Source organism: Aphelocoma coerulescens, chromosome 20, assembly GCF_041296385.1.
Source record: "Aphelocoma coerulescens isolate FSJ_1873_10779 chromosome 20, UR_Acoe_1.0, whole genome shotgun sequence".
Classification (NCBI taxonomy): Eukaryota; Metazoa; Chordata; class Aves; order Passeriformes; family Corvidae; genus Aphelocoma; species Aphelocoma coerulescens.
The window spans coordinates 9597874-9614056 of NC_091033.1; the positions used below are offsets into that span (position 1 = coordinate 9597874).

Here is a 16183-nt window from a genome sequence, read left to right on the forward strand (position 1 = left end):
CCGATGTTACTTATTCATGCCCGTGTTCCCTGCAGACCTCATGTTTGATGTCCACGTTGTGGGTTATTTAGATGCAGACCTCTTTGTGGCAAATTTAAGCAGAGAGGAGAGGTTGTTCTTTAGGGCACTTGTGCAAAATTGCCCTTTTCAGGCAGGAGATCAGCTCAGGCACATATTCAGAGGTTTCTGATTCTGTGTTGGCATTCCACCCAGGTGCTCACAGCAGTTCTGTGCTGTAAATCCAGAGAAATCAGTTCTGCCCTATCTCAGGCACAGCCAACACATCTGGGTGTTTGTCCCTCTGTGCTACTTGACAGAAAAAGTCCTTCCTGTGTCCCAGGATGTGAAAATTAATTTAAAATTGCTAAATCTGTGCACTGTGGGTTGAACAACAGCATTGAGGCAAGAAGCCTCCATCTCAAAAACACGGGAAAGCTTTCCCAGCCGCCCAAGTATTTACACAAAGCCACAACCACATACGAGCTTGTCCCTTAATGATCATTTTCTGGTTCTCTTTCAGTAATGATTTCTTTCCTTCTGTTGCAGATGAGTTTAGAAAATGACGATAAGAGAGCACGCACGCGATCCAAGTCTATCCGAGGTGAGTGGGAGCACTGGGCTGTACAGACCTCAGCTCTCTGCCCTTTCCTTATCCCAAATAGGCTTTGATTTTTCAAGTCCAGGCCTGACTCGTCAAGTTATGCTCATTGCCCCTGCCCCAACCCCACTGAAATTTCTCTAAACAAACCTCCAAAAGTCCCAACGACAAAACTTTACAGGTCCTTATGATATTTAACCCTCATCCTCTCCACCCAGCTGAAGGAAAATAACAAGCAAATAAGGAAAAAAAGCCCCTGTGCCTGCTTTGCTGTAGGGGATGGCAATCACTGGAGCTTCAGATCAGCTCCCGGGGCTTTCATCACGCTCACTCTGCCAGCGGCTTTGAAGTCGCACATCTGAGAGCGCCTGGCAGAAGTAGCTCATGCTGGAGAAGCAAATGGGCCATCCCCTGGCAGGGATGGGAGGACAAACAACTGGTTAATGCAAAGATTGATTGCAATTTATTTCCTGATTTAAAAAAAAAAGGAGAACTGAAATTCTTTTCATGCTTTCTCTCCGGGAGAAGGTGAGAGGCTCTGATAGAGCCCAGGGTGTCACCTCAGGTGGTCCCATAGCCATGTGTGATGGTTACAGACCAGCCCCTCTATTTTTTGGTTCATTTTTGTGGCTGTAGATGTGATGAGTGACAAAGGAGGCTGGAAGTGAGACACCAACAAGGTTGGAAAGGTGTGATGGCTGCAGGGACTGCAGTTTTGTCCTACAGCTGGGCTGGACCACCTTCCTTTTGTCCTCACCTTCCTTCCTTCTTGCTCTTCACAGCATCTGCACCTTTTAAAAACAAAACCAAACCCAGACGTTGCCAGCTGTGTTGAACTGAGCTTGAATATTTGGATTTCATTGCTTTGTTGCACACACACAAAGGTGCTCGTTCAGGTTGCAAATGAGAGCGCCCTGATTCTATTTATTTTCTCACACCCTGCCTTCCCCGTGCTTGAATCCGGGGTTCTTGATGTGAAAAGGTAATTTACTGCCTGCACCCTGGGACTCGTCACTGCCTCCAGTTTGTTGAAGCTTGTGAGTCATCCCACCGGGAGCTGGATCCCAGGAAACCCAATTAGCTCAAACAAATTGAGCAAATGTGTTATGGTTTTTAGCCTGGGCAAATTTAGACTTGTGCTGAGGGATTTTTTTTTTTTTCTCTTGATTATTTGGATTGCTGGCTGGATGTAAGGTTTCAGCTGTGATGGGAAGTTGTTGTATGTTCTTATGGTGAGCAGTGAGAAGCCCTCTTATTCACAAGTGGGGAATACTCCCTGAAAATCCTACAAACTCCTGTTTACCCTAAATCCCAAGTAACAAATCCCCACCATATGTCTGAGCATTGGCAGTGGCTCCTGCATCAGTCTGATGTGACAAGGAAAGGAGAAAAATGCTGGTGTTATAGAGGTGAATGTGGCCATTGCAGGAAAACAGTCGTGAACTGTGAAAGAAGAAATTGATGAGCAGCTTTAAAGGGCAAAAAGAGAGACGAGGGCATGAGAAAACTCGGTCTTTATTTAGAAGTGTTTGAGTTACATGCATGCATGTCAGAACAGCTCCATTGACTTCAAAGTCATCACAGATTCAAAGAAGAGAGGCAGTCCCTGATGCTGCCAACATGCACTCACCTGCTGGAAAATAAGCACAGGCGTGAGGATTTACAAGGCAGGATTATAATTTACTACAGGCTGGCATGCAGCAAATGGCAGCAGGATAGATTGGCCCTTTCTTTTCCAAATGGGATGCCCAGGGAAGCAATAGAAACCCAGCTGCAGGCGGGAGAGCTTCAGTCTTGGGGGAGGGAGCGGGCACCCCTGGTGTGTTTCTGATCTTGTGTTTGTTTCCATTGCTGCATCCTGCCCTGCTCCCAGTGCCCACGGAGCTCATCGGCCAGGAGGTGAGGTAAGGACCCTGCTCCTCCTTGGCCATGGGAGGGATGGGTGGGACACATGGCTTGTTTCCTCAGCTTGGAAACCTGGGTGAGGGCAGCAAACCCATGGGACTAATGGGGTCTTGCTGGGGGGCTTGTATTGGTGGTTGTGTCCAAGCCCTCAGGGTACCACTTGACAACACATCAGAGGAATCACAAGAGTTAAAGAAATTAAAACAGGAGCTCTGGATGAATCACATAAGACTGGAGACCCTCCAGGCATCCGCTGTCCCACCCCAGATCTAAACCCCAGTCAAACCTAATGCCCACAGTTTGTGTTTCAGGATCATTAGGGTCAACATCCTACTAACCAGAGGTTTTTTCCACATATTTGTCACATCACTTCTGGTGCCAGATGCTCCCTGGGCCCCCTGTCCCCTGTTCGCTTACCGGGGTCCTGTTGTCACTCATTTAGCAGTGCTGGGATGCCAACAGCAGCAGCCAAAAGAGCAGGAGCTGAGCCTTTGCAGCCCTCCAGAGCTTCTCATTAGATGTAACAGCCTCCCCCACCTCTAAGCTCCCACTAAACCTTGCACAGGGGCTTATGCCAGAGGCAGGAGCCTTTAACCTGGACAGGCATTAAGAGCACGGGCTGCTTCTCCTTGCAGCCTCCCTTAAAAAGCCACGTGTGTCAAAGAGTAATTGGACCTAAACCAACCCAATTTCAGAGCATTTTGCTCCTCCACTCTCCTATTACTCTGGAGAGCCGGGAGGAGCCAGCGCTGGGCATGCCCCTTCTCCAACTTTTATTGCTGAACACTTGAGTGGAGGTGGTAATTGGAGCAGGTGACATATCTAAGGGGCAGGACAGAGTGCTCCACAAAGCCATCTCTGCAGCTGTCACCTAATTGCCTGAATAACTGGACGATTAATCGACTAATTGGAAGCAGGGCATCGTCTGCATAACAATAAGAAGCCCTTTTGTCAAGCAGATGAAGGCTGCGGAGAGGGGGAGAGCTGGTCGGTGTGGTGGCTCTTGAGGGATGGAGAGCAGCTTTAATAGACCTCGAAGCCCGTTCCCCATTTTGGGACTCCTGCCAAAATACACGAAACCTCCCCAACGGAGAGTGGGGAGGGAAAGCCTGGCCCAGAGCATGTAGGGCATCACCTTTGTGCTGGTGCTTTTTAAAGGCATTAAATCAACACACTGAAGCCAGAAACATTCCAAATCGACACCTGCTTCGGCAAACCTCGATGCTGAACCGCCTGGCTCTTTCCTATATACTTTTTACTGCAGGCTTCATTTAACCACATCAAAAATGGGGTGATGGGTAATCAGCTTTAATCAATACAGGATAATTTATAAAAGCCTGTAACGTCTTCATCAGAGCTGCTCTTGTTTGCCATTGAATAAGGCCTTTTTCAGGCAAGTCACTGGTGACATAAACACCACTCTGTCTTTTGGTGTGCAGTCACTGAAAGTGTGGCTGGGGCTGCTCGGGACAGAGCAGCCTCAGTCAGGACTGAGAGCAATTAAAATTAAAGACTTTCAGATCATAAGCAGCGAAGAAGGAAGCTCCTTCTTCCCATTACACATTAGTGGGATGAGATCTTGTTCTCTGTGACCTGGAGTGTCCTGCTGGAGAAGGCACACCACGCTGCCAGGCCAGACCCCAGGCGTGGTGCGTCTGGGGCTGTGTGTGAATGCCAGAAGAGCTGGGAGCCATCCCACAAGAGATGGCATTGGAAGGTGTTCAGCATCACAGGTTCAAGCCAGGTCACGAGCAAAGGGGACAGCAGGAAGGGGGGACTTATCTGGAGGAGCCATGAGGTGCAGCTTCCATCTCCCCAGAGCACTGTGTCCCCTTAGGGGATGCGCTGCCACCATTTGCCCTCTCAGCATTTGCTTTGCTAACCCAAAGCAAGCTGGTCTCCCTGAAGGAAGGATTCCAGCTCTCCTGACAGCTCAGCAGCCCTGTCCTACCCCGGTTCTGGATTGAATTATATTCTTTGAACACAAAGATCTGACTTACATTCTGGGGAGGTGAAGCATTAATAACCCGCTGGTGCTCCCAAGCTCCGGCACCCATTAGTGAAGCCAGACTCTCCGTGTCCTCAGCTTTCTGCACGGGCTGAGCTCTGCTGAGAGCAGAAATTCTGAGTCCCCAAAGCCTTACTTGGCACTTGGTACTGTTTAATGTTGCCCCATGTCTTTTACTCCAAGAATAACAGGCTGGCCAGATCCCCTCTGGGCTGGCGGTGCCTTCTCCCTTTGCACTGTCATCAAGAGATTTCATTAGCACTTCCAGCTTCCCAGGCTGAGGGTGATACAGTGCTAAATGAGGTTATTAATCCTACACAACTCCAGAATTCCTCAGACATCAGGCAAGTCACTTGGGCATCCTATAATCAATGCCATAATCTGGTTTTGCCAGAAAATGTTTGCTTTAATGCTTCTTATCTGGAGCCCTTACAGCTCCTGAAGCTGGGACTAATTACCCCTGCAGGGGAGGTGCGTGGTCCCGTGTGAGGGATGCTCAAGCGAAGGCAGCAGTGGCTGTGAGCAGGCTCAGAGCTCCCTGCAAGCCTTTAACTCATCCTCTTCTGCAGAGCAGCAGGAAAAAATTGCAGGGATTTGGGAGATCTAGTCAATTAAATCCCATTCCCCCAAAAGTGAGGTTTTGAGGATTTTAGTCCTGGTGATCTCCATCTAATGTCTGGCTAAAACCTCCTTGACAGAGTCCCAGTCTGCTCTTCCCAAAAACCCACACATTTTTTACTGTAAGGAGCCCCAGGTTCCTGACAAGCCACCAGATAAGGGAAAACCCCACGTTTTCCTCCTGAGAAAAAGAAAACTGGAGAGTAGCAGCGGGGAGGCAGAGTGCAGTAGCAGTCTGCCTTTAAAAGCTTGCTCTTACACATGCAAATCTTTAATTAAACATACTCATAAAACTATAGCAAACCGTTCATCTAATTAAATGGGGTGAGTAATTTCATTAATTTTTATCAAACTGCAAGGCTGTTCTCCTGCCCTCCTCCCTTGGAATTCAAAGGGACAAACTGAACCATTTGAAGGAAATTACCTTCCTGTCTGCAGTTGGCTCGTTCCTTGGGCATAGGACCTGTCTAACTGACCGTAGTTAATACAATTCTAATTAAAAATGAATTCTCTGAGTCCTCTTGCAGTTCCTGATGGTTGTTTGTTTCCCTCCCAAGCTGTCCAACCCCAGGCTGTAATGGCTCAGGACATATCCGTGGGAAGTATGCGAGACACAGAAGGTGAGGCGGGGTTGGAGGTAGTGGGGATGGAAAAATGTGAGCAGCAGACCCAAAGACAGGCATTCACTGGAGAAAGTCTGGTTCAGAGCAGCAACCCAACTTGTCTGCTCCAAATCTTCCTGTTTCTGGCTCTCCATCCGTCCCTATGGGATCCTGAGGGGATCTGCTTTTCCAGACTCATACCAGCCTTCCTACAAACCCCAAACTTGGCCAGAAGTACCTGACTCGGCTGTCTGGGATTGGTGGGAGCTGCTGATGGGCGGAGATTTTGGTCTGCCTGGTGTCTCTATGGATGGGGAAGGCAAATGAGAACACATTGGCTGCTTTGGAGGCCATGCCAGCCTTAACTGAGGGTTTTCATCATGCCATGATGGTGAAATTGGAGCAGTTGGTGGACATGCCCCAGGGGCTGGTTCTGCATCCCACGCCTGGTTTCTTGGTGCCTGTCACCAACATTAGTCCTGGGATGCCACATCCCAACATCCATGTGCTGATTTCCAGGAAATAGTTGATGTCGTTGCACAAAGTCAAGGTCTAAGAGCACATCTGGTCACAAGGGGTTAAACTAGCTAAAAATCTGGGGTGCTGGATGATTTCTTTGGTAGTATTTGTGTATTTGTCCCACTTGCCTTTGCCTAACCAGTTGGGATGAGGTAGCCAGGCCTTTCTCACTTGGCAATGCCTCCTCTCTGCTCCTTGATCCCATCCGCAGTTTACAAAGCTGCCCTCTAGCCAAGAAGAGGAAACTTCAGGATGCGGAGGCCGAACACCTGGTGTCAAAGAGGAAATCCCATCCGCTCAAACTGGCCTTGGATGAAGGCTACAACGTCGACAGCGATGGCAGCGAGGAGGCCGAGGCCAAGGAGGAGTCCGGCTCCGATGAGTCGGAGGGGATGCTGGAGGAGGACGAGGCGGAGGCCATGGAGCACGAGGAGACCCGCAGCCCCGAGGCAGCAGAAGGTGCTTTATCATTATTGATTGCAGAGCTGTGTTCTGCAGATGAAGAAAGGGCAGGAAGTGTTGACAGCCAGGAGTTATAGCTCCTCTGAATTATGTACAGGATGGGTCCCTCAATTATTACGTGGGGTAGAAGCACAATGGCAATGCTCTGGTTAAGCTGAGAGGGCACAGTGCCTCCAGTGTCTCAAAAGTGACAGCTTTTCCATCAGGGATGCTCCCTAGGGAAAGACCCATGGAAAGCACAGAGGAGCCTGCTGTGTGGCAGGGAAGGCGACCAGGGTCCCTCACCAGTGCCGTGAGGGGCTCAGCAGGAGCCTCCTCCCTGGACAGATCTGGCCACTATCCAAGAGGAGCGATAGGAAAAGGACATGGCAAAGGACGTGGATGTTCATCTGGGGTCCTGACACTGCCTTGCTCACTGGTTTGGAGCCCTGGCTGGGAGAGCACTGGGAGCAGGGGTGTAAGATATCTGCTGATGGGGCAGGCAGTGGGAAGACGGTGCATCTGATCAGTCCCATGTGGAAATCCTCTTTCTACCTGCCATCCCCAAATTCAATAAATTAGGCAGCTCCAGGGGTGGAACTGCCAGGCTCTAGTTTCAATTAAATTTAAGTGCAACAAAGTTGTATTTTATGAGTTTATGTAATTACTTTCTTTGCCTCCTTTTCTCTTCCCCCTCCTTTTCTCTTCCCCCTCCTTTTCTCTTCCCCCTCCTTTTCCCTTCCCCCTCCTTTTCTTTTACTCCTTTCTTCTTTTCCTCCTTTTCTCATTTCCTCCTTTTTTTTTTTTTTTTGTTCTTTTTCACATTTTCTTTCTTTTCCCCTTTTTCTTTCTATTCATTCTTTCCCTGCTTCAGAGAGAAGCCCAGTGAAATCAACCCACTTTGGACAAAACACAGCAACAACTACATCTGGGCCCAGCAAGGCCAACTACAGCAGCTACCAAGAAATAATCGCCAACTCTCTCCTAAACTTAGGCCAAATAGCAGAGGAAACCCTCGCCATCGAAGGGCAGCTGCCCGAAGCGGAGCTGCAGAGCTCCAAGCCGGCATCCAACGTTGTGCATTTGGTCCATGAGGATGCGGGAGAGGAGTTGGTGGAGGAGGAGTGCGACAAGGAGATCATCATGGAGGAGGAGTGTGACAAGGAGATCATCATCCAGACGGAGGACGCGGAGGAGGTCATCGAGGTCACCAGCGAGCGCAGCAGCGAGTTGTGTGCAGAGCCCCGAGATGACGCGAACGGAGAGGAGTCCTGCAAACTGGAAAAGGCTGAAGCGGAAGAAGAGGATGAGGAGGAGGAGGAGGAGGAGGATGATGATGAGGAGGAAGAGGAGGAAGAGGATGAGGAGGAGGAGGAGGAAGAGGAAGAAGAGGAGGATGAAGAGGAGGAGGAGATGGCTCCTGAAGTGATCTGCGAGGAAGCTCCTCACACTTCTCAGGACACCCAGAAAAGCCACTGTGAAGGGCAGTTCAGCCCCAAGCCTGAGTACTCGGTCATTGTGGAGGTCCGGTCGGACGATGACAAGGACGACGATGCCCGCTCCCAGAAATCAGCCGTGACCGATGAGTCGGAGATGTACGACATGATGACCAGGGGCAACCTGGGGCTGCTGGAACAAGCCATTGCCCTGAAAGCTGAGCAGGTGAAAATCGTGCGGGAGCCCAGCCGGCTGCCGGGAGAGCACGTGAAGCACTTCCAGGTGGAGGACAAACAGAACAAACCGCTGGACAGCATCCGGAAGAGCTACTACGGCAAAGGTATGGGACAAACATTTGTGTATCTCCCTCCTTCACATCCCTGGCGGAAGAGCTGAACTTGTCTGCTCAGCAAAGGATGATGGGGGGGAGCTCACAGGCCACAGGTGGAATTTAACCACAAATCCTCAATGCCCAGAGGGATGGGGACATCCTAGAGGTCAACAGTGAATGCACAAAATGATGGTGTCCTCTACACTGTCACGAGGGTTTCTTCCTCTGAGAAGAGGATTTGCTTAGCTAAATTGTCAGTTAACCTTGAAAACCTCAGCCTGAGCAAAAGGGGTGGTTTAAAATCCAAGTGGTTTTTAAAATAGTGGTAGGAGTCTGGCCACAGAAACATGAGGGCAGGGGCTCCAGCATCCCCAGGCTCTGAGCTGGGCTGCCTGCTCAGTTGCTGTGAGTGGCTCCATACTCCGAGCCTTGTTCCTCAAATCACTTTGCCGACTTCAATTTTTGAAACTTTCAGTATTACACTTCCACCTCCAGAAAAAAAAAAACCAAACCTCCAAACCCAAAGATTTCTCGCTGCTTGACTGGAAAAGTGGTGAGAAGCATCCTCAGCACTTGTCTTCTTTCCACTTTTTCACCTCCAAATCCACTAACCTGCTTCCCTCTGCCTTTCCCCATAATCCTTAGATCCTTCAAGACCCGAGAAGCGAGAAATCAAATGTCCAACTCCTGGTTGCGATGGGACCGGCCACGTCACGGGACTTTACCCTCACCATCGCAGCCTCTCTGGTTGTCCGCACAAAGACAGGATCCCCCCCGAGAGTGAGTACCTGGTGATACCAAGGGCTGCTTCAATTAGGCTGGAGCCTAATTTTCTTGGGGGAATTTCTCAAATGATATGAATTTGATGACTGAATGCCTAGAAAAAGTCTGATGTTATTCCTTGGAGTATAATGTTGTTTTTGGCATGGGATGGTCCTTATCCAAGTTGATCCTGGGTGCTGCTATCCACCAAAGTGTTATTGCTACTCACAGGAAAGGTGATGGGGATTTACTTGGGAGTCCTGTCCTTCTTAAAGGATTTTTAGCACCATCCTGTGGAGAATGAGATCCCTTCTCTGAAAATCAAAGAGGGGCTTTAAAAATTATGCCTGCCCACCTCCAGAGGTGTGTTAAGAAGTGCCCGTCTTTACACTAGAAGTCGCATATTTTTCCCTACTTGGGATATTACATAGGGGAAAAGGGAATATTGTTCTTCCTTGCTGTCCAGATGTGTTGCCATGCAGGAAAGGAGTCATTTAGGATTGTGCAGGATTGCTGAGTCTCCTGTGCTCTCATCACTGCAAAATTCCCAAGGTGCTATGCCAAGATTCACCTATTCTACAGAAAATATTTATCATCCTCATAACAGATTTTTGTATATACATATGCACAGAGAGAGATTTTATTTCTGCCTCTCTACCAGCATCCTAAATAGCTTTCCCTGTACAGATACATAAATATCAATGTTGTATGTTTATGATAATGGCATAATAGATGAAAAAAAAAGAGGAGGCCTTCCTTATCAGTAATTTCAAAGGTTGCAGACCTGACATAAACACAGAACTGGAAGAAACAAGGAGAAAGTACAGCCATCTTCACAGGCTGGAGTGCAAGGAAAAATATTAATAAATAAATAACACAAGCTGCGGGCTTAACAAAAGCTTGCAGATCAAATTATTTTCTTTACTTTTAAGGTCAGCGCTGCAGGAAGCAATAATCCTGAAGATTAAAAATAAAAAAAAAATCAAACAAAGATCAGTCCTAAGGATAAAAGCAGAGCTACAACTTCAATCACTTAAAACTACCTGAAACTGGGAGACCTGTTCCAAAACAGGGGTGGGGAGGAGGGGCTGGATGAGGGAAACTGGATTGCAATCAGAAAATGAGGAGAAAGCCCAGGCTGTGTGCAGAGATGCTAATCTAGTGCTGACCTGGGCACTGCTGCATTGTAAATCTTTTATTTTTTCTCTGCAAATTCTAATTACAGCATTTCACGTTCCCTGATTTCTAGGAAACCAGCGTACAAGGCTTGATGATTTTCTCTTTTTTCTTTCTCTTTGATTTTTATTAAGTTGTTTTTCTTTCCCTTCCCTTCTCCTCCTCCCCTTCTCGCTCTGAAGTCTTGGCAATGCACGAGAACGTTTTGAAATGCCCCACACCCGGGTGCACAGGACAGGGTCACGTCAACAGCAACCGCAACACGCACAGGAGGTACCACCTTTGCTTCTTCTTACACAAGCACAGGGACAGGACAGGGGGAATGGCTTCAAATTGGCAGAGGACAGGGCTAGATTGGAAGGAATTCTTCCCTCTGAGGGTGGGGAGGCCCTGGCACAGGGTGCCCAGAGAAGCTGTGGCTGCCCCAACCCTGGAAGTGTTCAAGGCCAGGTTGGATGGGGCTTGGAGCAACCTGGGATAGAGGAAGGTGTCCCTGTTCATGGCAGGGGGGTTGGAATCAGATGAGTTTTAAGGTTCTTTCCAACCCAAACCATTCCATAATCCATGACTCTGTGATTCTATCTTGATGAGGTGCAAGGTGAGTTTGTCTTATTACTTGTTCAGTGTGGAGGAAGCAAACACTTTTCTCACGGGCTCGGTGCAGTTTGGGTCCCTGAAATGAAGGCTTCTGTGCTCATTCCTCATGCTTGGTTTCCCTCTCTCTTTTTTTCTCCTTCAAAAAAAAACCCCAACCAACTCCCACAGTTTATCTGGGTGCCCCATTGCTGCTGCTGAAAAATTAGCCAAATCGCATGAAAAGCAACAGACCCAATCTGGTGATCCTGCGAAGACCAGCTCCAATTCTGACCGGATACTCAGGTAAGGGGGACAGGAAGGCTCAACTCTACATCCCCACACTGCCCCAGCCCTTCCCACCCCGCCACACTCACTGGAACAGCCGCCACGGCTCCCTCCAGCTGTATCTTGGTACTGCTGAGCCCTGTTGTTATGATCATAGGTCTCGCCAAGGTGGGGAGGTATTTAATTGATGATCCCAGGGAGAGCATTGAGGACAATGAATTGCTTCTGTAGCATCAATTAATGCTGAGGCTACAGGCCAAAGGGTTTTAGCAGTGCAGCAGAAGGCACTTGTGCCGATTGCTCCACAGCACAAACTGCCAGCAAGGGCTGGTTATTATATCAGTGTTATAAATAGGGTGGGCTCAGGGAGGGAGATGAGGAGAAGGAGGAGATTTAGGCTACACACAGATCACTCCATGGCAGTTGTGCATTAAAGTCCACCTGCTTTTCTTCCTTAGCCTGCATGTTTCAGAGGAGAGGAACCTGCCTCTTGTTTCCAAACCAGTCACATTAATTTTGATACTTTGCCTGTCTCTCTCTTCCTGGGAGAAAGGGCTGTCTCCCATTAAGGATGTCCCTGATAGATGCTGGCTTCCGTAGCTGATGTGATTCATGAGGCTACAGATGGATTGGAATATGGTTGGTTATTTTGCAATGGAAGCAAGATAAAAACCACAGTACGAGCCCCGAGCAGCCCTCCCACAAAGGCATCGAGCTCTGATTCATTTATTTATTTGCTCACCAGGACTGCTGAGCACCCTGGTGCTCCAGCTCTTGCTACTTTGGAAAGGCCATTTAGGGCGATTACTTATTTATTTGCAGCGGAGCTCGCGCCCGGCGCAGAGCGCTCTGAGCGTGTCACGAGGACGGCCCATGCTCCAAGGAGCTCCCGCTCCGAGGACTCTCTGGTGGAAAGAGGTCACGGGAAGGAGAATAACAATAGGCCATTTATATACAATTTATATGCAAGACAAATTGATTCATGATAGGCAGCCCCGCAGCAGCCGGTCTCTAAGAGGGGCTGCAGGCAGGGGAGAGGCCCTGGCGCCCCTGCAGTGAACCTGCAGCAGGGGCCGAGCTGAACTGGGGTCCTCAGGCCTTTGTGTGCCACCCCGTGTCATGGGTCCCATGAGGGAGTGATGCCAAAGTTTGTTCTCTTCTGGAAAATGCTGCCACACCACGACAGCCTGCAAGAACATTGTGTTGGATGAGGCTGACACCTCGGTGTTTCACTTAAAAAGAGGACAAAAGAAAAGAAGGTAAAAAATGATAGAAAAAATAAAAATGGAGTCTGAGAGATCCAAACCAGATGCAGCCTCACTGAGGGAGAGCAAAAGGGCTGTCCCTGCCTCCTTGTCCCCAGTAAGCCCTCAGGAACAAGGTGCAGCTACGCCCCCATCGTGTCTGGTCCCCTCTCAACAGTCACCTTGTCAAGGAAAAGAGAAATAATTGCTGTTCATTGTTTCATCCTCAGGCCTATGTGCTTTGTGAAGCAACTGGAGATCCCTCAGTATGGAAGCTACCGGCCCAACATGGTCCCAGCAACCCCCCGGGCCAACCTGGCCAAGGAGCTGGAGAAGTACTCCAAGGTCACCTTCGATTATGCAAGTTTTGATGCTCAGGTTTTTGGCAAACGCATGCTTGCCCCAAAGATTCAGACTAGCGAAACCTCACCTAAAGCCTTTAAATGTAAGTTGGGAGCAGAGACGGAGTTTTTGCATTTTCTGCCTTTCTCGGTGTTGTGAGGCTCTTGGGATCGTGGCTTTGGGGTGATGGGAGAGTCTTGGGTCTGAGCTGCTGGACCCTCCTGGGATGGGGAGGGTGAGATGGGTCCCAAGGTGGGCACCTTTGATGGTGAGGGGAGTCCGTGGCTCCTGGGAAAGCTTTGTTTGGAGGAGAGTCTCTTTGGCTTCAGCTTTGGGAAGAACTGTGGTGGGAACACTAATCTGAGTGATGTCTCGAGGTGGGATAAGTTACACAGCTGTCCTCAGTTGGTCCCCGTTGCTTTGCAGCTCATATCTATTGATCTGGCTTTCCTCATCTGGCTAAATGGATTACAGTTTTCTTCTCTTCCATCTTATATATGACCCACTCCCCCCATTTGTCTTCCCGGCTGTGCTCTGCTCTCCAGCTCTACCTATCGATCACCCACCTCTATCTTCCAGCTCTTTCCTGTCGTAGCCACCCATCTCTGCTCTGTTCTGAGGACCTTGCACTGGTTATAACTCTGGGTGAAAATGAATAAACTCTGAGGGGCTGGGCTACCAGGGGCAAGAGGGACACTGCATGGGGACACAGCCCATGCAAACGTGTTATTTGATGCCAACTGTGCACCTCAAGACATTCTTTTGAGGGGGTAAAAAAATTATTTAGGAGCCCAGTTTGTAGAAGTCAGCAGCCTCAAGAGGGCTTTCTGTCTGGCTAATCCCACTTCCACAATCCTGTTTAATCCTGATGCAGCTGCTCTCTAAAAAAAGTGCTCGTACTTGAAAGCATCCCGGTTGTTGCACTACAATGGGAGCGCCCTTTATTACAGTACTAAATCTGTACAGGATCAGACAATGAAATTGGATGGAGGCCAGAGAGCACAACTGCCACTGTCATCCTGGGTTAGGGCTGATGGAAAAGTAATTTGTTTCCCAGTACAAGTGATTCTCTCACTGAATAGATTGTGTTATTTGCAATATTAGCAAAGAATTTTCAGGGTAATTGTACTGACAAAAATAATTCCAGCAGACCCACTAGGATAATCCTTTCTATTTTTTCTCATCACTTATTTCACTAATTTGCTGATTGCAAGTCTATTAGTGGTAGAAATACTTACGAAATGGAAAAGCATCGCTGAGCCTACGGTGTGAAATTGAAATTGGCATCTCCCGATCCTGGATATTGTCAGGTTGGGTTGGCGGATACTTGCACCCCGCCTCGAAGACATGGATTAAACTGGACAGGAAAACAAGCAGCCAGACACAAGAATAACCATGTGGGCAAACCTCCAATGAGTTAATCAAAGCGACAAGATGAATATGATTGCCAATCATAGCAGGGAAATCTGCTCCTTTCGCTGAGAACTTATTTTAAAGAGATCTTCATCCAGAGGGATTTATATTCCCCCACATGTGTGTGCATAACTCCCATTAATGTCAATATGCATTATACACACACGCAACGAGGAAGAAAGCAGTGCTGGGGAAGATTAGTATTTTATAGTGTCTTATATTACGAGTTTGTAATGGGAATAATGAAATCACTTTGCTCCGCGGCTGCATCAGCTGAGGTTGGCTTTGCTTTGCCATGATCAGGCTGAAGCTTATGAGTTTCCCTGGGTGAGCCTCCCACTAAAGGGGAGATGGTTTCCCCCAGAAAGAGCACGGTGGAATGAATTAAGAATTTGAAGGTTTCGATAATTCATTCAGAATACAATCCTGGGGCGGTTCTAAATCAGATGATCTCCTGTTTGCACCCACTGAAATTACTGAGGGCCTCTAAATGGGACCAGCTTCAAGTTTTATTAACAGGGAGTTATTAGTTATTATTAGGGAAAGTTTTATTGTGCATCCACCCCGAGAAATCCTTTCATTTCACAGGGTATGAAGAAAAATTGCATTTCCAGGCTGGCACTGCTGCTGCTGTGACATACAGGAGCTGTGCGCAGCTGTGTAATAAATCCCGTTACTCTGACATATTTAAATGATATGTCAGCTGTCAGAAAATCCATATTTCACCAGTGTCATCCTTGGAAGCTCATATTTTATGACCATGTTTTTTCTATTAATGTAATTTTATAAATTTTAAGTTTCCAAACATGCTACTAGAAATCTCCCTGTAAGGCAGCCCTGCAAATAAATTATGGAAAGAAAGAGAATAAAAAAAGAGCCAGCAAGCTTCTCTAAGCTTTCTCCTTTAACTGCTTCCACTGAAGGAGCAGCTCTAATGAAGAAAAGCACTTGTGTTTTGGGTATTGATGGCAGAGTCAGTTAATGAATTAACCTTTCACACCAAGCACAAGCTGCAGCCAGCACTGCTCCTGTTGCACGTCCCAGGCAACAAACCAGCCCTTGGATCGGGAATAACCCCAGGAACTGTGCATACATTAACCGTGTCACACTGACTTAACCTTTCCCTGCTGCTCATGCTGCTTATACATTAGCCTTGTGTTGTTCCTTCTCTTTTTATTCCAGCCAAACCTTTTCCAAAGGCCTCTTCCCCCAGCCACAGCCCCTCCAGCAGTTACGTGAAGAGCACTTCATCTTCCTCCACAGGCTTCGACTACTCCCACGACGCTGAGGCTGCGCACATGGCGGCCACCGCCATCCTCAACCTCTCCACCCGCTGCTGGGAGATGCCCGAGAATCTCAGCACCAAGCAGCAAGAGGCCCCCGGCAAGGTGGGTGAACCTGCCCAGGCACCACTGCCCAGGGGCCAGACTTGAAGCTTGGGATGGGAGAAATACCTTGGTTTACCCTTCCTTTCAGTTTGTTTTTTTAAATATAGAAGGAATGCAGGCACTCGTACAAAATCCCCCTTTGGCTTCCTGCTTTGGGTTTGGAGGAGAGGATCTCGGCTCTTAGAGGGATGTGGAGGTGCCTCGTGGTTCCAATTAGCCATGTGAGATGAGCATCAATCCCAAGCCAAGTCTCGGGCTGAGATTGGATATTAGGAAAAGTTTATGATTTATGATGATGGTCAAGCCCTGGAACTGGCTGTCCAGGGCAGTGGTGGAGTCACCATCCCTGGAGGGATTTGAAGGACATGTGTATGTGGCACCTGGGGACATGGTTTAGTGATGGGCTTGGCAATGCTGTGGGTGAATGTTTGGACTTCATGATCTCAGAGGGCTTTTCCAACCCAAACAATTCTGTGATTCCATGATTCTCAGAGCTGGTTTCAGTTGTTCCCTGTTCTGTGTCTGATGCCATTTGAGA

The 16183-nt window shown here is 48.4% G+C and overlaps 1 protein-coding gene across 1 annotated transcript in view; it reads left to right on the forward strand.

Annotated features, from left to right (window-relative positions):
* The first annotated feature begins 546 nt into the window (after nt 1-546).
* Nucleotides 547-16183, forward strand: part of MYT1 (myelin transcription factor 1) — a 32488-nt gene continuing 16851 nt past the window's right edge. Inside the window, exons 1-10 of the mRNA XM_069034565.1 lie at nt 547-601; nt 2472-2502; nt 5687-5749; nt 6462-6711; nt 7568-8468; nt 9105-9239; nt 10580-10670; nt 11163-11276; nt 12733-12947; nt 15521-15645. Coding sequence (XP_068890666.1) covers nt 547-601; nt 2472-2502; nt 5687-5749; nt 6462-6711; nt 7568-8468; nt 9105-9239; nt 10580-10670; nt 11163-11276; nt 12733-12947; nt 15521-15645 — 1980 coding nt within the window. The remainder of the gene's footprint in view (nt 602-2471; nt 2503-5686; nt 5750-6461; nt 6712-7567; nt 8469-9104; nt 9240-10579; nt 10671-11162; nt 11277-12732; nt 12948-15520; nt 15646-16183) is intronic.